The following is a 22,045-nucleotide window of genomic DNA, read 5'->3' as shown; positions in this document are numbered from 1 at the left end:
GGAATGTGTAGAACGACGTTAAAACTGCTTTCTTTGGCTTAGATGAGCAGGTAAACAGAGCCCTACAACTGCAGAAAACCAGCCTCTACCCTCCACCTCCAACCCTTATCCCACCAATCTATGTACACCATGTAGTCAGTGGCAAGCATATTTTATGAAGTCTTTAAGCTCCAGGCACACTGTTGAGTAAAGACAGTAACAAAGCTGGAATAACAATCTCTGATATAACAGAAATCTATTTTATAGCTTGTTTTTTAGTTTATTCCATATAATATACATTTAGAAAATACCGATAGTAATCAGAACAACAAGAAAGAGAAGCTCACCTGTAAGTTCACTGAAGAGTAGTCATTTAAAAAACAATGTAAAAGCTGAGACGTTAAAGAACATGTTTTATGCACAGAGCTCACAACAAACTATGATTGTAGTACGTGAGTTCAATTGCCTACCTACACCAGAGTCCCCTTAAAGAGCTTGAGGCCTATGAGGTCAAATACTGAGCATCTTAGATTCTCCAGGAAAGCGGAGGGACGGGGCTTGGCTGCAGTTAATCGGGAAAAATGATTCCAAAACAGGAGTGGGGCCTGAAGAAAGTGATCAGGGAAGGAGGGAAAAACTCAAAACAAGGTAGTTGATCACTACTGCAGGCAACTGAACTCCATCCTGCTGGGACCCCTCTGTGAAGGACTGTATGCAGAAAGCATCTCAAAATTGCCCACCAAAGGGGCAGGAGGGGAGTGTTCCACTTACTGTTCACATATAAGCCCAGGATTACCCCGTGGTGAGGAGAAACTCCCTCACTTTTCTACGCTGCACACGCCTAAGTGAGGAGTGGACTCCCCACAAAAAGCCCTGGGGAAATGAAAGAGCTTCCCAGTGCAGCTGAGGGGAGGTGTTGTCAAGCCACAGAAAACATGTTGTTGTGGCAATGACTAGAGAGAAAGGCAGATAAGGAGGGTATGAGGTGGGCCAAGGAAGGACAATACGGTTTCTGCACTGCAGGATATCTGTGCCCAAAAAGGGTGAAGAGTACAACTACTGCAAAATTAAGAACACCTCTGGAAAGCCCTTTATTAGCAAACACAGAAGAGGTAAAATGTGGCTCTCAGATACTTCACACATTTTTGCTTTTGTCAAAAAAGTGAAGTTCTATTTTTAATTTTATTTCAAACTTTGTGCCATTAGAGGCTGTGATGTAATGGCGGGGAAAACACATACACACACACACGTTTTAATATATACACATATTTATATCTTTCAGCTTTTTTGCCTAATTAGTTTATAAAGACAACAAGGGAAATTATCACAATGGTGGATCTAAATGCCTCTGAAACTTAAAATAGCTGTTTTTAAATCTATAATGGAAAAAGAGGGATGTACCATTTAAAAACTGTCATACTGCAAGACCCTATGCCAGAATGCCAATCTAAAATGCATATATGTGTACACACACACACACACACACACACACACACACACACACACACACACAATTTAAGGGCCAATCACAGGACAAGGACGATAAAACAAAATGCTAAGAGGAAGGAAAAAAACCCCAAGTGTATTGTCTTTCTTTTTTTAAACTAACTCAAACACATAGACTGGTAAAGGCACAGTCATTTAAATCACTGCCTTAGTAATACAAGTAATATTTAAATAGATTTAATAGCGCTGCTCCAAACCAATGAATTATGGGTTTAAAACCTATTAAAATGTAATGTTTTTTTCCTGAGCTGAGAGGAGAGAGATTTAAATCCACTGAATTTTAATATTTCAGCTTGAGCTGCAGGAGGTAGAGAAAGTCCAAATGAACTATTCCATCAGCACCATTCAAGCATGAACATTTTAATCAGTTTTACTTCCTTGGAGTTCTCTAACACAGTTTACGCTGTCATTCTGAAAGCACTTAACACAGAGAGTGTGAAAAACCACCAAGGCTTGTTATTGCCTTTACAATTGATGGCAAATAATTTTGCAGACTTCCTATCATTAAAATGTCACTGCTAAAAATTGAGGTTCAGCATTTCTTGTGCTAAACTGCATTTTCCTACACCACCATGGCATACCTGTTCTTAAGGATTTTTTAAGGGGGTGTACTTTTTAAAAAAATGCACATTTCTATCATTTCTTTCCTCAAAGAGGTTAAAAAAGAGGGGGAAGGAATCCAAAGGAACCCCATTTTCTATGTTTACAAGCCAAACATTTTCTTTTCCAATGTTTGTACTAACAGAACTTTTTTCTTAATGGGAGTTTCTTTGGTGAAATTCTCATGAGGTTCCAACTTAGCCTCCTTTATTAAACATAACCACATTCACACAGCATGTGCTGATTATATAGTGTAATGGATTTAAAAAGCATTTTAAGATAGTCAGATGACTCAATTTAGTAATACAGGAAATGAAAACATCATTTCTAATTAGATCATATTACTGATTTAAAACTACAATTTGTGTGTTGTTCCAACAGTGTGATCTTATAGAGATTCTAATTTAAAAACACAGTGGCTAGCAGGACACATGACAAGATCTAACTAGATGCATAACATTCCCACAGCCCATTTGAGGGAATTCCGGGAAAGCTTCAAGGAAATGTGAAATACGAACAATTCAAAACAAAATATTAACTATAGAAAACAACACAGGCATTTTCCTGGGTTTTTTCCCCTATAAAGAAAAGATAAATGATATTTAACTTATTTCTATCTATCAGCAGTTTTAAACTGAACATGACCTGTGAAAGAAATCATTATAACTGTGTTTCATTCCATTAAACACAACTAGCTTACTGTCAAGAGAACAAGCCGCCTCTCCAGGTTTCGGGCTCACTTCAGCTTTTTGCATTTAAACTGCATGGATCACTGGTTTGGCTCATTTACCAATGAAGGTAGAATAATACTGCAGAGTTAAAAAAGGTGCTTCATCAGATTTCATTAAATTTGGGAACATTTGTGCTTGTCTGGATGGTGTGCATAACATATAAAACAGACACATAGGCAGTGAGAAATAAATGAAGGTCTGCAGGGGCTTAGGTGGGTCTTTGCCTCTCAGGAGGAAAACTTTCATTCCCTGGGTGCAGAAAATCACTGACGACTACCTAAAAATCAAGTCACAAAAATCTAAAATTGACCTCTCATCACTTTTGGTAGCAGGTCAAAATACCACCACCTCACAACACAGCCATGCCTAACCAGACACAGAACAGCAGGTGCATTTAAAGTTCCACAATGTTACAACTGAAAACTACTGGACACAAGGCACTAAGCAGGGCTGAAACAGACAAAGACAGAGAACAGCAGCCACAGAAATGCATCAAGCGAGTTCGGCGTAATGGGGCTCTTTCCTCCTCACTTGGTTTGTGGCTCCCTAAAACTGCTGGGTTTGTTTTTTCTATTTCTGCAATCTGTTTTGCAGAACAGTCAGATGATGTGATTTTGATTCCATTTTCTGCTCAGATACAAATAATTTGGAATTGCCACCAGATCCACCAACTACAGCACACGCTGCTTTGATAGCATGCAGCTCTGAGTTAGTTCTTCAAATAAGTTTTTAGGTCACCAAATTAAATTAGCTTTGTTTTAATAATTAAATCCATATATACACAATATGTCTGTCAGTTACTCGGCTACAGTCTAATAAATCATCTTCTCCCTGAGAAAAGGCCATCTGCCATCCCATTCAAAACAAAGTATGCAAATGAAATAGATATAAAACAGTATTAAAAATATATTGACGTGATCAAAGAAAGGGAACTGTTCTGCTTTTACATCTTCCCTCATATTTTTAAGCAACATCCAACACAAAACAATGTGTTTCTGATTTAGATTAATCTCACCACTGTACCGACAGTAACTAATAAGACTCAAAAAAGAAACATAAAAGCATTCTGTTTTCCTAGAAAGGGCTGCCAACCAGACATAAGGTAGGACGGCTACGTGTATTTTAGCAGTTCATACAAAAATAAACACCAAGCCAGAAATGACCCAGGCAGCTCTTCTATAGGTCCTCACCCATGTATTCTCTCCTTCGACAGCAGACTGCATAGTGGGTGAGAAAAGGAGGTTCTATCCCCAGTGACCTTGGGAGATTTGGTAATCGAAGTATATCCCAAAAGGAATACAACATGTGCTTCAAGCAAACACAGCTGGTATATACATATACACTAACTTTAAAATTAAAGCTTTCTCAACGTTAAAAAAAGAAACTTTTATACTGCCGTTTTCTGGAATTTTTGGAAATAAAAACTAATTGTGAAATGTATTCATCTCTCTACCACCCCCTCAACACAGAAAATATACAACAAATGAGTCTCTACATGGCTTGTTCTGATTCAGCCTCTTCTTGCCAAAGGACACTTCCGAGGAAATAAAGGTTACTCTTTTCCATTTATTATGTCTTCTAATTTACTACTGGTATTTTCTTGTGGTCAGAGGGACAGAAAATAGAGCTCAAAATAGGCCATTAAAAACAAGCTGCAATCAGACTATTGCTCCACCACCATCGGCAGCCATCCCAGAGGTCTGATTTCCTTGTTAAAAGACAGAGGCATAATTGAAGCAATATCTTCACTTCAGATTGATTATCAGGCGACCCTTATCTGCATCTTCACTCAGCAATTTGAATTTTAATGAAAGTAAATGGAATAATTAGCATTTCAAAGTGTGTTTGATACACTGAGGAAGAAAAAAGGGAGAAGACTTTTGTGTATAATCTATACACAAAAGCAAGTATTTGGGAGGGGGCAGAAAGAGGAAAGTACAGTTGTAGTGTCTTCATTAGAATAACCTAAGGAACTGCTTCTAACAGCTGCATAAACAGAGATGTGAATATTGTGCTTTTCTCAGCTAAGATTTTTTGCCTTTATTATTTCTAAGTTTTAGCACCTTATTTTATTACTGGTTACCTTAATCGGGAAGAACAAAAATATAAGTGGAGTTGGAGTGATTGCTCAAACCTATGAATTCCAGCAGGATTTCTATGCAACGTTAATGGTACTAGGAAGGATTTTCCAACTGGCCCGCTGATTTTGCAAAAAGGTATGGTTCATCTATTATTTCTACTACCAATGGACACTAGTCCTTAAAGAACCACTCACCACAGGGGAGGAAGAGTAGCAGGGAGATGTGAAAATGTACATTTTATTTCACTAAAAATGGTATTAAGATACTCGATATTTGAGGAAAGATAAAAGAAATCAGGTCATTTTAACATCAGGGCAATGTGTGTCTTTTTACTGGCAAAAGGCTAGCAACAGAGGCTGATTGCAAAGGAAAGAAGTATTATGAAAAAGAACTACCCAGCCTCCTTAGGGGGAAACTTTTCAGGAACACTGTCAACTTGAATTGGTGAGAATATGTCCACAGTTCCTGACAAACTTCATGTGAGATTGAAGGCAAAGTGCTTCATTTCACTTTGTGGTCCTCTATTGCCTTTTGCCCCTTTGGTTGAACAAAATTTAAAAGGAGAGCAAGAGAGAGCTGATAACAAACACTACGATGATCAGAGCTAAAATGGAAAGGCCACGTACCCCAATGATGGCGTTCAGCTCTGCCATGGTCACCTGCTTGGCCCGTTCCACAGCCTGCACCACTTGTTGCTGGTGCTATAAATGAAGATCAGAAACAGAATACAATTATTTGTTTTCTAGTCAGTCAAGAACAGCTTTTCCTAACATGTCCTCTAACTTTAATTACATGCAAAACAGGATTCAGGGGTCTCCATATTTCAAATAAAAGCTCTTGGGTGGTGGATGACTAAATGTCTAGGGCACCTCTGTCTCTACAGTGCTGAGAAGTAACTGGACATCCAACTGCAGGGATCATCCCTGCGCCCCCATGAAAGATGCTCCCTTACAACTGATAGAAGCAACTTAAATTTTACTTTCAAATCAGTGGTGCACGTTGACCCAACATCTTCCGCAAATACTAACAAAACAACACAACCCATCTCACCTGCTTTCTTTGTCTTTTTCTCTGCCACTTACATAAGACATGCTTTGAAAATATTGCCTGCAAGTACTTACTAAGTTTCCACCTGGTATCTGTTAGAGAAGACACTAGAAGGACATATAGAATTCAACGTTTACATTTCTTCTGTAAATGTGAGAAAAGCGCTAATTTCATTCCTGTCATTAAGGGCTGCATATTTAAAAGATATTAAAAATGTACAACTCTTGCCAGCAGTAAAGTTTAAGGACCTCAGGTATTTTTTTTTTAATGCAATAGGAAAACTAAAACCTACAAGTTTAAGTTATTTTTCTTTTGAAAACTTAGGATGGACAGCATAGGAAAATCCCTCTGACCACGATTAAGTTCTAAAGAGAATAAGCAAGATCTGATTTTAATAATTTTAGTAATATCAGAAAAATTAAATAGCACAGAAGTCTCTCTGCATGAAGGCACTCACATCTGGACACACACAAGTGCTTATACAGTACCCCCAAAATGTAAATATTATTCCCAACTAAATACACTTGAACACTCTAGTACATACACACTCAAATTGAGTCTAAAATAGGTCTCTTCTGTACTTTTTTCAACTTGGTTTAGTGAATGAAGAGCCAGAGACTGTGCTGTGAAACAGGTACTCCTTTCTGTGGCTGGGAAGAGACTTGTTTTGGTTGATCCCAGCTGAGAAATGCACTAACATTCTCTACTGATTGGAAGTGAGTACGAAGCTCAACTATCATACTGCTTAATACACAGAAAAAGCTAAGCCATCAGTTATATATGCAATTCCCCTCGACATACCTGGTACTACATTGAAAAGCCCCCAAATATACAGTTACTGGGATTAACTAGGGTGGCCACTATTTCCACTTCCCAGCTCTGTAGGGGTAGTGGGGGAGGTGATATGGGAAAGGAAACTGCTTTAAATTAGTTTATCTACATGCGGTGTTTTCACCCTTGATTTCCTAATAGAAATGTGTATTTTATGCCTATTAATAATGCAAGGAAAACTGTCAAATGACAGATCACTGCATTTTACACTTCTAATGGACTCTGATCATTAAACTATATACCTTGATTTTTTAAGAGTCTGTTTCAAAACAAGGGCTTCAGAAGCAATCCCCAAAATCTTTATAATAGATATCTCCAACCATCCTTACTCTTTAATAAAATATTTACCGAAGTGAAATAATTCATTTTCCTCTTTCTCTGAAAGTAAAAATCCTAAAGATTCATGAAAACACTAGAAGGAACAGAGAGGTATAATCGATAAAACGGCCAGTAATAGCTGTTCTCTCTTGAAGCCAACCTGACCATGTATGTTTATTGAGCATCTACCATGTGCCAAGCACAGAGCTCGTATTTAGATTTAGGACAAATCTGGTTGTCAGGGTAGTGAAAACTAGCAGTACTTGGAAAGCAGAAAAAACAAACAAACAAACAAAAAGCATGTAGGATGACTCTGGGAATTATCTAATATTCAAAGTGAGTTTATGGACAAAAATTTTTATGGAATTTTCTACCTTTTACTTTCCAACACTCAACAATGGCTGCTCAAAACTTCCATGAAACTGAAAGCCAAAGAACACATGTACACTTATTCAACATGCATACCTCTCATTCCATTCACACATCCATTCGTTCAATTAAAGTTTTTAAAAGCTCTTACTCTCCGCCATTTCTGCATATTACTTAAATACCTCTCCATATTACTGAAATATCATCTACTTTACATTAAGTATTCAAAGAACAGTTCCATGAGACAGAAATGCAGAAAATACATCTAGTTAGGGCCTTTCTACCACGAAGATTGCTCAGTTCTTGCTTCATAAACTAGATTCCAACTGCCAAGATGAGCAAAGATGCCTTAGGCAGTGGGGATATCTTTCTGACTTGGCATTAAAATCAAGTACATTTACTGAGAAAACCAGAAACACACCAGTGAACCGTTAACACTGACATCAGATACTTTTATAGAAACTCTTGCTAAAAAGCTAAAATGACAATGGAAGTCATGATTCAGCTCCTTCCTTTTCTCTCCTGGCAATGGCCAAGGGCTAATACCATATCTGAACTTTACCTGTAGTTCAGGATTTTACTTCCCTATTTCTGCTTACAACCGTGAATCATGTGGTGCTTAAGGACTTTTTGAACGGAAGCTCCCTAAGGCAAAGAATGCCTCCTCCCCCCTTGTGCTCTGAAAGCACCAGAAACACTGGGACATTGCTCACTCAGCCACAAGTAACACTGTACCACACACTGAAGCAGCACGAAGAAGGGCAAATGATCCCAAAAGAAAAAAATGAACACTAGGAGAAGAAGCCCTAAAGTACTCTCGCAATAGGACCCAAAGAGGCATTGTTCTTCCATTTTCAAATTTCAACATATAAACTCTCTGACTCAGAAAATCTGGCAAGTTTTTCACATCTTCTTAGAACTGTGAAGGCTTTCCCATGAGTCTGCCGTCTCTTCCCCTTCCCCATCCGCCCCTCTCCTCCCGCTCCACCCACGTCTCATTTCCTCTCCCACTTCCTGCTGGTCTCCTCTGTGGCCTCACCACAAGTGGTGACAGCCACTCTAGACCCAGTAAATCTGCAGGAGGAAGAGTCCTGTGGCCGCTCTCATTGCTCAAGCTGCTCACTCAGATACGAGTTCCCCGTCTGAACTTTCCACCAGCACCACCAAATAAAGTGCCACTAGGAGTACATTAACAAGCCAAGGGTCTCTGAGAGAGGGGCCTCTAACTGGGATTTGGAGGAGAGAAAAAATTAAAGAAATAAAACCTCAAATATGTATTCTTTAAAATACTGTGACCTGTAATTTTAAAAAATCCAAACGAACGGACAAAAAACCTAGATTCTGATTATGGTTTCACGACTCTGTAAATTTACGAAAAATTACTGAATTGTACGCCTAAAAAAATGAGTGAATTTTATGATGCATAAATTACATCTCAATAAAATACTGTGATTTAAGGAATACAAGCATGGTTGTAAAAAAAAAACCAGTAAAATGAAAATCTATACGTTAAATCACTTGCCTACTTACTTTCATCATCATAAAATAACTTTTTTGCACTTGTTCAAAGTATTAAGAATATTTTTTTCCACACGAAAGAGACTAAAACAATATAAGCTTATGATAAGTCCAACAAAGCCTGCTGAGAAACTGGCATTAACAAACCACTAGAATATATATATACCTTAGATGTTGAACGTATGTTTCTCAGAAGAGACTACAAGGACAGTACTGCCATGCCAATACTTTGAGGCATGGCAGTAGATCTCGTATCTGTAATAAAAACTTTAATTTAAAAAACTATTATCACAACTTACAATTTTTTTTAAAAATCCCTCTTATTGACAGGGGTAGTATAGGGGTAGTAAGGACAGATATGCAAAATGAACTAAAATTCTTATCCTGACATGTGGAAATGCAAAAGTGAGCATGAGGTAATGGCCCCCCTCCTTACACAATTCACAGAGAGCGTCTTACAATACAGGAATGTAGGATTTAAAGGACTAGGGAAGATTATTGGCAGGAACGGTCAGCACATTTCCTGGGGCATCAAGGAAAGGCTTTGTTTTCTTATTCATTCATTCAATTATTTATTAAGCACCTACTGTGTGCCAAGCACTGTGGCAGGAACTAGGATTAATGAACAAGACAGTGAATTAATAACATTCAAGAGGCTTTGTAATTACAGTTGCAGGATAGTTTCCATGAAGACAATGACAGGATGCTACGAAATCACTCATCAGAGAAATATCTAATCAAGTCTTAGGGTTGGAGGAAGATTCCATAAGGAAGTGGGTCGGACAACTGAGACCAGAAGAATGTGCAAGAGTTCCGCGAGTGAAAAGCAGGGAGAAAAGAACTGGAGGCAAAGGGAACAGCCTGGATAAGGTTCCTGAAGGATAAAGAAGCTTGTCTATCAAGGAAGAGAAAGAATGAGTGGCTGGAGGAGGAGAGAAGACTGCTCCCTAACTACTTCCCACACGATTCTGTCTCTAAATTCTCCTCCACAGTAGTGCACCCTCAGGTATTTGAAAATGGCATAATGCATGTTTTCAACTTTCTCTATTCCAGGTTAAATATCCCCAGGTCACTGGCTTTAGGAGACTCGCTCATCCTTCTGGCTACTCCTCTGGCTGTGTTCCATGTGACTAGACACAATTTGATCCTGAGCAGATCAAATCCAAGTAGAAGTGTCACTCCACATCCATTAAGTCAGAGCCTTTTCCAGCAAGTCTACCAAGTTTACTAACACAAATGAGCTATAAATTTAACCAAAACTCTTTTAGTCAGTCTTTCCTAAATGGTATCCCAAGAAATGTTATTTAGGCCCACAAGAGATTAGGTTATTACTTATACAAAATACAATTTTAAAATTCACAAGGTGTAATTTGGCTAATACCTGGCAAACTGCTCGCCTTCTCAGAGCTTCGAATCTCGAAAGAGGGTGAAGATGTGTGCAGGCCTTTCCAGACAACTTTGGCTATGGAGCTCGGGATTAAGGCTCTCAGGAGACACCCTGGGAAATGCTGCCCGAGGCTTTCTCGTACTGACCATTTGGCCTTGTCTTCTTCATTCTCATTCATGTGCAGGCAAGGCATTCTTCACTGATATGTCCAATAAGCTCTACAAGTCCAGAGCTTTCCAACAGAACTTTCTGCAATGCTGGAAACGTTCTAGATCTGTGCTCTAGCCACATATGGGTGGATATTGAACACAAAGTGTGGCTAGTGCGACTGAGAAACTGGATTTTTAACCACATTTAACTTTAATTAATTTTAATTTAAATCTAGCTAGCTACTTATGGCTATGGCTACTGTACTGGACAATGCAGCTCTAACTTAAGGTACCTTAAAGCTTAAGTCCAATAATAATAATCCAACCACTACCTAACTGAAAGTCAAAGAAATGACTCAGTTTCTCAAATACACACTAATGTTTTTAGACACATACAGATAAGAGTTGGCACTGCTGCCTTTGGAAGGAGGCCCACATTTAAACCTGCAGAAAAAAGTTCTCCTTCCTGAGAACCATCTTTCATTTCCTGAGGGGAAGCAGGCCATAAGGATCTCACCAAATATCCAACTGTCAACCAAACACACGGCCATGCAGAACAAGTCAATCTGTCAGCCATGGAACTTGGGACAGGATTATGCTCTCTGATGCCTCACTCAGTATTGTGAGAAAAAACATTTTAAATGGAAGGCCGCCCAATGTAAAAATTAGAAAACTGGTCCAAATCCTCTAAAGCCCCACTCCAGGTGTATTAGTCACTTTAGGACATTCCTTAGATACACAACACTGTCAGAACACATTACCAACACTGATGAAATGGCCTGGCTGGGAAGCAGACGTGTCCTGTAAAGGCTGCTGGCCCTTAATGAATGATCTCAGGTCTTACGGGTGTCACTGCATACGTATCAGGGGACCTCTGGTGCTTTCAGCCAAGCTCTCCTACATCAAACCATGTTCTCATGAGCCACTGATTCCTTACAAAGTTAACAGCAGTAAGACAAGTTAACCTGGTGCCATTATGAGGCGAGAACACTACCACCGGTGCATGTAACCACTGTATTTTGTTCATTTCCTCCCTAAGGCACAATATGAAAGTGACTGATCACATTTTTCAACTTCTATTTCATGATTATTCTACACATGCAAAATGTGGTTCAGAATAATTCAGTGCCATACTAAGCCAGGTGCCAAATAAACAGCACTTGACATACAACCGTATCTCATAACACAGCGAAAGGGTTTGTTTTCCATCAAATTAAAAGGACCAAATTTATGCAAAGTCCAAAATAGAAGTTCATTGATTTGACTGGCTATCTTAGCCTACTGGAACTTAAATACACATTATCACTACTATGTAATTGTGTATTATTTTCTACTATTTAAATGCAATGTAGAACACCCAAAATTTAAATGCAATGTAGAATTCTACAGAATTCTGGAGAAAACACAACTACTGCTCATTAGAAAAGCTAACAAGGCAATAAAAACACAGTTTTGAGTTAGTTAAAATTAAAAATTAAATTTGCACTAGAAAGAATTTAAGTTGGAATGTTCCCGTTTCTCTAGGTAAATATAAGAATAAAAGTAGAAAGAAGGCTTAAAATTTTCACTCCTAAAAATTCTAATCATCAGAGAACTTTGGTTAAACATGCTCAAAAGAATGATTTGAATTCTTTTTTTTTTTCATTTGTTAATATTCACAGATGCAAGGCAAAAAGAAGTGCTCACTCCAATCTGGGCTCCTCCACAGCCTCCAAAAAGCCTGCTTCTGCTTACAGAACTCAAGGAACAAGAAAATTTAGCTATGGAATTGCAGAGGACTAGGGGAGGAGGGCAATATCCATCACCTCCTTGGCACTGAATGACTAGAAACTAGTTGTAACGACCTGCTGAAAACAAGGTTAAAGATGGATAATGCCATTTCTCCAAATCTAACGATGACCATGGGTTTGATAAATGGGAATTAGGAAGCCATTGGTCATAAGGAACCACTTTCTGTTCTCTCACCCTGTCCAGTAAGGTACATACATTTCAGGTTACTTCAGGCTGTGGCTGGAAATGGTTTTAGGCCCAAGACATTAAAAATGGATCAAGTTTGATGCTGCAAAGCAATGAACCTGAGCTACTTTTTCTGAGATGTCTTAAAATTCCACAAAACCAAGAGTGACTTATCTAATATATCTTTCATGATTTGGAGGGGAGGCAGACTGTCAAAAATGTTGATCCCATGTTCTCCAGTTTGAGGACAAGACATATGCATAAAAGAGTATGTCTGAGATAGATGAGGGGAAAAGAACTATAACCTAAGGACTCACAAATGTCCCACTTATGAGAAGCAGTTTTCTTAACAATAACTTTTTCAGCTTCAAGCAGCATGTTCCTTCCAGCAAGTCTACTACAAAATATGGCAGTCCTATGAGTGATCGCCTATATTCCATCCTTCAATTGAGAGGGGTCTTCAAAAATCTTTGTGCTTTTAAAAATATGGGCATAAACATAAGCTGTGTATCTAGACCTAGATGGCCCACAGGGCCTATCACTGTTCATGGGGGTTCCTTTTCACCCCCTGTGCATGTATGAATGATAAAGAATGCCTGATGGGTGACTCTTTTTCCCTACAATTCAGACCCTGGAAGAGACTTCTATAACAAGAACTTTGCATTATTTTATATTTTAGGTGATAAATTAAAATACATGTTGTGCTGATTATATAGTCAGAGCTAGAGTTTGTCACATAAAGATACACCACTGGGTCAGTGTGACTTCCCTTCAAATCAACACTGGTAATAATAATGCTGCTCACTATTTTTATTTTGTGCACAGCACTGTGTCTAGAAGCAATTGCTAGCTATCCCTTGATATCCCTTCTATTACATTAGTTTAAGTTTTAGGTGGGCATCCTCAACTAAGACTGCATTTCCAAGTCTTCCTTGCAGCTGGCTATGGGCAAGTAAGTAGGCACTGGCCACTGCAAAGTGAGCAAACAATGTGAGCATCATCCACACCGTGACCTTCAAAGAAGAAGCGCAAGTTCTCTCGTCCTTCCTGCTGGCTGGGGCAGGACATGGTGATGCTGGGGACGATGAACATCAATATATAAGGAACTTGAGTTTACAACATCGTGGAGTCCCCAAATTAGCTACAGCTGCTTCTATGCAAACTGTTATGTAAGAGAAAAACAAACTTTTATTTTGCCTAAACCACTGTTCCTTTAATCTCTGTTAAAGCAGCCTAATACCAAGCTAGGTCTTTCACATTATCACTAGTCCTCATATAACAACCCTACAGCGCAGGTATCCCATTTTTCAGATGAGGAAACTGCAGCCCAGAAAAATAAAGTATTGTGTTCAACATGATAAAAGAAGCAAGTGGCTAAGCCAGGATTTGGTCCCAAGTCTGCCTAACCTCAGGCTCTTATCACACTGCCTCACACATAACATAACTCTTCCAATGAACTCTGCTCCTTGTTAGGGGAGCAACAAGTTTCTGAAAAATACAAATGGTACTCTGAGGAAAGAAGACTTTAAATTATGACGTAATATGTCACCATCGTGTAATACATTACTGACCTACAGCCTATTAGGGGTTTGAAGTTCTCAAACATCTTAAGAAAACCTTGTTAGTCACCACAAACCATACCCTGCCCATCTCAAAAATAAACTATTTTATAACCCAAGGGAAAAAAAGTACAAAAAGCACAACTGTCCTCAAAAAGCACAACTGTCCTCTAAGTAAGACCCTCAGCTAGTGCCCAACATTTAGTTAATGCTTAATCTAACAGGATAATACGATACTTACAGGCTTTCCAAAAAAATTAAATATTGCTGCCCTTCTGAAAGATCATCTGTGTGGAGCTAACCACCCACTGTTGCAAGCAGCCCCTGGAGCTGCGAGCCTAGCTTATTTCACAGGAAGACCGCCAGCCAGCCCGCCCATTCACAAATATTACCTTCAACTCTTCCCAGTTTTTTACCGAGTCCCTCCCTCCTCTCCAAATGTCTTGGGACCCAAAATAAGCTGGAATAAAATTCATTTCCCAGAAAAGGTTAAAAACAACAACAAAAACTGGCATTTACTATCCGAAGTGCTTTACATTTTAATACATATAGTACACATTGTAAAAATGGGGTTACTCTCACCATCTACAGGAGTATTACAACTCACAGATCAACTTTCCCAATATAAAGCCAGTAAGATGCAGAGTTGGTCTGATTCCAAGTTAGCAGGAACACCGTGCCTTGCTGCCAGGGTGTAACAAGTGGTGCATAGTTTTCAACCTACATTAGAATCGCCCTAAAGGTATGTTCCTGGAAAGGGGGGCTGGGGGGCACTGGAGATAAGTCAGTACTTACTGGCATCCTTCAATTCTGCTAAGTGCTCACTAAGGTCTAAGAGTCTACATGCTATATCCTGAAATCGCTGATACAGAGCCCATCCACACAAACTACTTGTAAAAACAAAACTAACTCCAACTAAGCCACCAGGTACTTTGAAAACAGCCAGTCCCGCAACTAGACTGAGAAATTTGTTCTTTTAGATCACAATGTGTGTAGAACACAGACCCCATCCAAAATCACTGTGTCTTCCGAGGCGAACTCTACAGCGCGAACACCTTGAAGAGTTGTCATGTTTTGGATCTTTGCTTGCTGGTTGGGGAGAGACGGGCGTTTGCTAAATTGGAAAATTAATTTTAGGAGCTAGAAGAGAATCACCCTTGAGGCTACCTAATATGCCTCATGGAGATTTTTAGCTAGTTCACAGCCCTGGGTTGTTTTAATTGATACTTTTTTCCCCTATAAGCACATCAGAGAGAAAGATAAACAATACACACTCTTCCAAAGGGCAATGACTAGAAAGGGGAGGGAGGGCTGGCTCCAGGTCCTCTGAGAAGGGAACTCTGGGCTTCTCGGCTGCTGCTGCTGCAGCCAGTACTACTGCCAGCCAACCTCAGGAGCCACTGGTTACTATGTGCTAAGCTGCACCAGACAATCCCAGGGAATCCTCACGGCAATCATATGCATTCCATGCTATTATTAACTTCATCCTACAGATGAGGAAACTGAGGCTTAAAGAGGCAGATCACTTGCTAAAGGTCACCCAGCTTAACTAGGTTATAGTGAGCCATGCAATTTGTAACACGGAAGCCAGGACTCGACCCAGATGTGACTGTCATCATCCCTGGCCATCTCTTGCTTAGGGAACTGCCAACAGGAAGTTGGTTAGAGTTCCTCCTCAGCAAATGAGACCTGAAGTGAGACAGAGAAGAACTTCCCATTTACTGCTTTGAGATTTGCCTTTTACAGAAGAAATCTGAGGGCAGCAGAATTCCGAAAAGTCTTACCCATCCCTAGAAGCCAAAAGCAAGTGGGAGAAAAGAACAGCTTCAGACAGGTGAGGACTCACTCACTAGGTTTCTCTAAATCCTGATTTTAAGGATCCTGTGAAATTTTAAGAACTGTAAGTGACAATTACTCACTTAATGAAAAGAGTTGGCAATAACTTTGGAAGTGGTTGTACACAAGTGCAATAAGCACATCACTAAAACAGATATTGGCTATAATTTTTTAAAGTGTTTTGGTGAGATCTAATAGGAAAATACTTTTCTCTGATGTTACATACACAGACACACTTCGAGTCCTTGAGCTACAATTATACAACTTACTTCCCCAGAAAATGTCTTGCAGTTAAAACTAAATTTGTTCAACAGCTGTCATTCAGTACATATTTTTTTTAATCTTAGAAACTGTGGTACACTAGACACAAGCAATATTAAGCAGGTACATTAGTCAGCACATGGGAGCTAAATTAAAAACAGACTTATCTAGATGTCTGTAAATTTACTTCTTGTTCCTGCCAAACTCCAAAAAACCCCTCCAACCACTGTCCTGTAGCTTATGCACTAGTCTTCAGGAAATGTTTTTCTTTTCTCTAAATGCAATCATTTACCTTTTAAATAAAAAGATTTTAGATGTCCTGCCTGCAGTCAGCCGCACACGGTGGCTTGTTGCTCCAGGACCTTGCTTCCGACATGGCATTCAAAGATGTCTTGGCTTTAAAAAGAAGATTCATTGCATGGGGAAGCAGAGAGAGGAAGGAGCCATTGAAAGCTGTGTGGCTGACAGGGTCTTGGTGCTCTGGCCAGGTGTCAGGCCTGAGCCTCTGAGGTGGGAGAGCCGAGTTCAGGACATTGGTGCAACAGATACCTCCCGGCCCCATGTAATATCAATCAGCAAGAGCTCTCCTAGAGATCTCCGTCTCAACGCTAAGACCCAGCTCCACTCAGCAACCAGAAAGCTCCAGTGCTGGACACGCCATGCCAAAAACTAGCAAGACAGGAACACAACCCCACCCATTCTGCCTAAAATCCTAATAAGTTCACAGACACCCCAAAACACACCACTGGACATGTGCTGCCCACCAGAAAGACAAGATCCAGCCTCATCCACCAGAACACAGGCACTAGTCCCCTCCACCAGGAGGCCTACACAACCCACTGAACCAACTTTAGCCACTGGGGACAGACATCAAAAACAACGGGAACTATGAACCTGCAGCCTGCAAAAAGGAGACCCCAAACATAGTAAGTTAAGCAAAATGAGAAGACAGAAAAACACACAGCAGATGAAGGAGCAAGGTAAAAACCCACCAGACCAAACAAATGAAAAGGAAATAGGCAGTCTACCTGAAAAAGAATTCAGAGTAATGATAGTAAAGATATCCAAAATCTTGGAAATAGAATGGAGAAAATACAAGAAACATTTAACAAGGACCTAGAAGAACTAAAGAGCAAACAATGATGAACAACATAATAAATGAAATTAAAACTTCTCTAGAAGGAATCAATAGCAGAATAACTGAGGCAGAAGAACAGGTAAGTGACCTGGAAGATAAAATAGTGGAAATAACTACTGCAGAACAGAATAAAGGAAAAAGAATGAAAAGAATTGAGGACAGTCTCAGCCTTCTCACACTCTTCCAAAATATAGCAGAGAGAGGAACACTCCCAAACTCATTCTACAAGGCCACCATCACACTGAGACCAAAACCAGACAAAGATGTCACAAAGAAAGAAAACTACAGGCCAATATCACTGATGAACATAGATGCAAAAATCCTCAACAAAATACTAGCAAACAGAATCCAACAGCACATTAAAAGGACCATACACCATGATCAAGTGATGTTTATCCCGTGAATGCAAGGTTTCTTCAATATACGCAAATCTATCAATGTGATAAACCATATTAACAAATTGAAGGAGAAAAACCATATGATCATCTCAATAGATGCAAAGAAAGCTTTTGACAAAATTCAACATCCATTTATGATAAAAACCCTCCAGAAAATAGGCATAGAGGGAACTTACCTCAACATAATAAAGGCCATACATGACAAACCCACAGCCAACATCATTCTTAATGGTGAAAAACTGAAACCTTTTCCACTAAGATCAGGAATAAGACAAGGTTGCTCACTCTCACCACTATTATTCAACATAGTTTTGGAAGTTTTAGCCACAGCAATCAAAGAATAAAAAGAAATAAAAGGAGTCCAAATTGGAAAAGAAGAAGTAAAGCTGTCAGTGTTTGCAGATGGCATGATACTATACATATAGAATCCTAAAGATGCTACCAGAAAACTACTAGGACTAATCAATGAATTTGGTAAAGTAGCAGGATACAAAATTAATACATGGAAATCTCTTGCATTCCTGTATACTAATGATGAACAATCTGAAAGAGAAATTAAGGAAACACTCCCATTTACCATTGCAACAAAAAGAATAAAACACCTAGGAATAAACCCACCTAAGGAGACAAAAGACCTGTATGCAGAAAATTATAAGACACTGATGAAAGAAATTAAAGATGATACAAACAGATGGAGAGATATACCATGTTCTTGGAATGGAAGAATCAACATTGTGAAAATGACTATACTACCCAAAGCAATCTGCAGATTCAATGCAATCCCTATCAAACTACCAATGGCATTTTTCACAGGACTAGAACAAAAGATTTCACAATTTGTATGGAAACACAAAAGACCCCGAATAGCCAAAGCAATCTTGAGAACGAAAAACGGAGCTGGAGGAGTCAGACTCCCTGACTTCAGACTATACTACAAAGTTACAGTCATCAAGACAGTATGGTACTGGCACAGAAACAGAAATATAGATCAATGGAACAGGATAGAAAGCACCTAGATAAACCCATGCACATATGGTCACCTAAAGGAGGCAAGAACATACAGTGGAGAAAAGACAGCCTCTTCAGTAAGTGGTGCTATGAAAACTGGACAGCTACATGTAAAAGAATGAAATTACAACACTCCCTAACACCATACACAAAAACTCAAGATGGATTAAACACCTAAATGTAAGGCCAGACAGTATAGAACTCTTAGAGGAAAACATAGGCAGGACACTGTATCACATAAATCACAGCAAGGTCCTTTTTGACCCATCTCCTAGAGAAACGGAAATAAAAGCAAAAATAAGCAAATGGGACCTAATGAAACTTAAAATCTTCTGCACAGCAAAGGAAACCATAAACAAGATGAAAAGACAACCCTCAGAATGGGAGAAAATATTTGCAAATGAAGCAACTGACAAAGAATTAATCTCCAAAATATACAAGCAGCTCATGCAGCTCAATATCAGAAAAACAAAACAACCCAATCCAAAACTGGGTAGAAGACCTAAATAGACATTTCTCCAAGGAAGGTATACAGATGGCCAACAAACACATGAAAGGATGCTCAACATCACTAATCATTAGATAAATGCAAACAAAACTACAATGAGGTATCACCTCACACCAGTCAGAATGGCCATCATCAAAAAATCTACAAACCATAAATGTTGGAGAGGGTGTGGAGAAAAGGGAACCCTCTTGCACTGTTGGTGGGAATGTAAATTGATACAGCCACTATGGAGAACGGTATGGAGGTTCCTTAAAAAACTAAAAATAGAACTACCATATGACTTAGTAATCCCACTGCTGGGCATATACACTGAGAAAACCATAATTCCAAAAGAGTCATGTACCACAGTGTTCACTGCAGCTCTATTTACAATAGCCAGGACATGGAAGCAGCCTAAGTGTCCATCGACAGATGAATGGATAAAGAAGATGTGGCACATAAATACAATGGAGTATTACTCAGCCATAAAAAGAAACGAAATTGAGTCATTTGTAGCAAGGTGGATGGACCTGGAGACTGTCATACAGAGTGAAGTAAGTCAGAAAGAGAAAAACAAATACCGTATGCTAACACATATATACAGAGTCTAAGGGGAAAAAAATCGTTCTGAAAAACCTAGGGGCAGGACGGGAACAAATTCGGAGATGTAGAGAATAGACTTGAGGACAGGGGGAGGGGGATGGGTAAGCTAGGATGAAGTGATGGCTAAGCTAGGATGAAGTGAGAGAGTGGCATGGACATATATACACTACTAAATGTAAAATAGATAGCTAGTGGGAAGCAGCCACATAGCACAGGGAGATCAGCTCGGTGCTTTGTGACCACCTAGAGGGGTGGGATAGGGAGGGTGGGAGGGAGACGCAAGAGGGAGGGGATATATATATATGTATATATATATAGCTGATTTACTTTGTTATACAGCAGAACTAACACACCATTGTAAAGCAATTATACTCCAATAAAGATGTTTTTAAAAATTAAATAAAAAAAAAGATTTTAAAATAAATTCTAATGCCGCAGCTGCCCTTCTGGCAGTGAGACTGTCACACAGAGAGCCAGTGTTAAAAGATCAGATTAAGAGCCTTCAGTCCTAGCACCAGGTGACACTTGCAGCCATGCAACAGTGATTTTGCACGTCTCTGAAGAGACAGGAAATAGAATTCATCTTCCTCTAATAACCTGCCTCCTGCCCTCCCTCCAGAGTACAGTCCATCTGCCTCAGGGTAGAGGCAAGTAGTGCGATGCTCACAGAATGCCCAGAAGAGGAAACAAGGTGGGCAGGGTTCAGACACAAAACATCCGAGAGGCCCGCACTGGACGGGGCAACAAACATGTCTGTTGCCCACACATTAAAAGATATACACACACCTTAGGAAACTAAAAAACAGAAGAGCCAATTAAATCCAAAGCAAGCAGAAGAAAAGATATACACAGCATCAGCATTTAGAAAACCATGACACAGGTCATCCATTACACATGTCAAGGATTTCAACCAAGAAATGTCAAAAGTATTGGGGAAATAAACAGTAAGTAGTGAGATTATGGTGCCTATCCTCCCAGCTTAAGGCAGAAAAGGAGTTGCCAGTACCTCCCCACGGCTTTCCTCCACAGGGTGCGACTTCCTTAGCCAATTAATTCCAGTCCAGTCTTGCTCAGCACCACTACCATTACAGTCTGCTCCTACCGGGCCTGCTCACACAAACAACATAACTCATGTGGGAAAACGACCTACTGGCAAATCAGCTAGCTCCACCAACACCCCAAGATCTCCTCCCACATCTGAACATAACCCCACAGATCCTGCAAAAATGCCATGGGAATAAGTTGTACTGGTGATTATGTGTAGGAGTCTGTGTCTTCAGAAGCCTACAATCTAACACCCCCCCAGGGAAAATTCAAACTTTTCCCTCTGCCTTGGGGAACAACGCCTCAGCCTGGTCACAGCATGGTGGGTTACACATTCTTCCCATTCACCACCTCCATGAAGCAGAGCTGCTTAAAGTAAGAAGAAATACACGCTGGTATGGATCAGGCAAAGGGCAGCCAGACTTCTAAAGAAATGCAAACAGGCCCCTTGCCTCTCCTTCAGCACTCCATGTAGTCTAGTCAACAAGCAAATCCTGAGCAGAAATAAGTAATTGGGAATACAGTGGGCAGTGGTTTTGTGGTCACAGCTAAAGGACGAGAAAGACTTCCTTTGTTGTTTGTGATCCAGAAGAGCATTTGAGTTCAGGATATTAACTTAGGTCCATGGTTTGTGAATATGAGCGCCCTCAAAGGATATATTCCCATGAAAGTTCCTCATGGTTACTGAGGTCTAACCCAGCTCAGACCAGATAAGAAGTCAGATAGGGATCCATCCACATATCTATAACACACAGGAACGCTCAAATACCGGCTGCATGCTAACCTCGGCGCATGCCCACTGGCAGGCAGGCGGGTGAACCGTTCTCCTGAAAAGCAGTGACACAACTGAAGGGAAGGAGGGAAATGCCTCGGTGCCTTCCAGCCCACAACACCAAGCACTGTGGCTGCAAGACGTGCAGCTATTCCATTTATTAGCTTCTTCCTTCTCACAGCTGATCTTACCTGAGCAAATGAAGGATTCAGTAGTCCAGAAGCAAAAACTCTCTCTCTCCAGCTGGTGCACCTAAACTTTGTAACTACTAAAAGCAAGCAAGCAAGCAAGCAAGCAGAGGAGGAAAAAAAAAAAAAAAAGCCACCATGCACTAGAAATGCACCTCCTCATTCCACCATGTATGCACCTGTGGGCAGCGTGCACACTTCCACTAGTGGGAGCAGAAGAAAGCAAAGTGAGCTGCACGTGGGGGCTTGGCGAGGCGTGAAGTCTGTGGTACTCAGAGA

At 39.9% G+C, this 22,045-nt stretch overlaps 1 protein-coding gene across 12 annotated transcripts in view; it reads right to left on the bottom strand.

Moving 5' to 3' along the window:
- The window catches only part of TLE4 (TLE family member 4, transcriptional corepressor), a 152,873-nt gene that overhangs the window by 96,338 nt on the left and 34,490 nt on the right, over window positions 1-22,045 (bottom strand). For 7 of the 12 annotated variants that reach the window (XM_019949028.3, XM_019949029.3, XM_019949031.3 and 4 more), the window contains one exon: window positions 5,524-5,598. The exons of the other annotated variants lie outside the window; for them this stretch is intronic. In XM_019949028.3, the coding sequence (XP_019804587.1) occupies window positions 5,524-5,598 (75 nt within the window). The remainder of the gene's footprint in view (window positions 1-5,523; window positions 5,599-22,045) is intronic. 12 annotated transcript variants of the gene reach the window in all.

Source organism: Tursiops truncatus, chromosome 6 (assembly GCF_011762595.2).
Source record: "Tursiops truncatus isolate mTurTru1 chromosome 6, mTurTru1.mat.Y, whole genome shotgun sequence".
Lineage (NCBI taxonomy): Eukaryota > Metazoa > Chordata > Mammalia > Artiodactyla > Delphinidae > Tursiops > Tursiops truncatus.
This window is presented reverse-complemented; position numbering and strand designations above follow the sequence as displayed.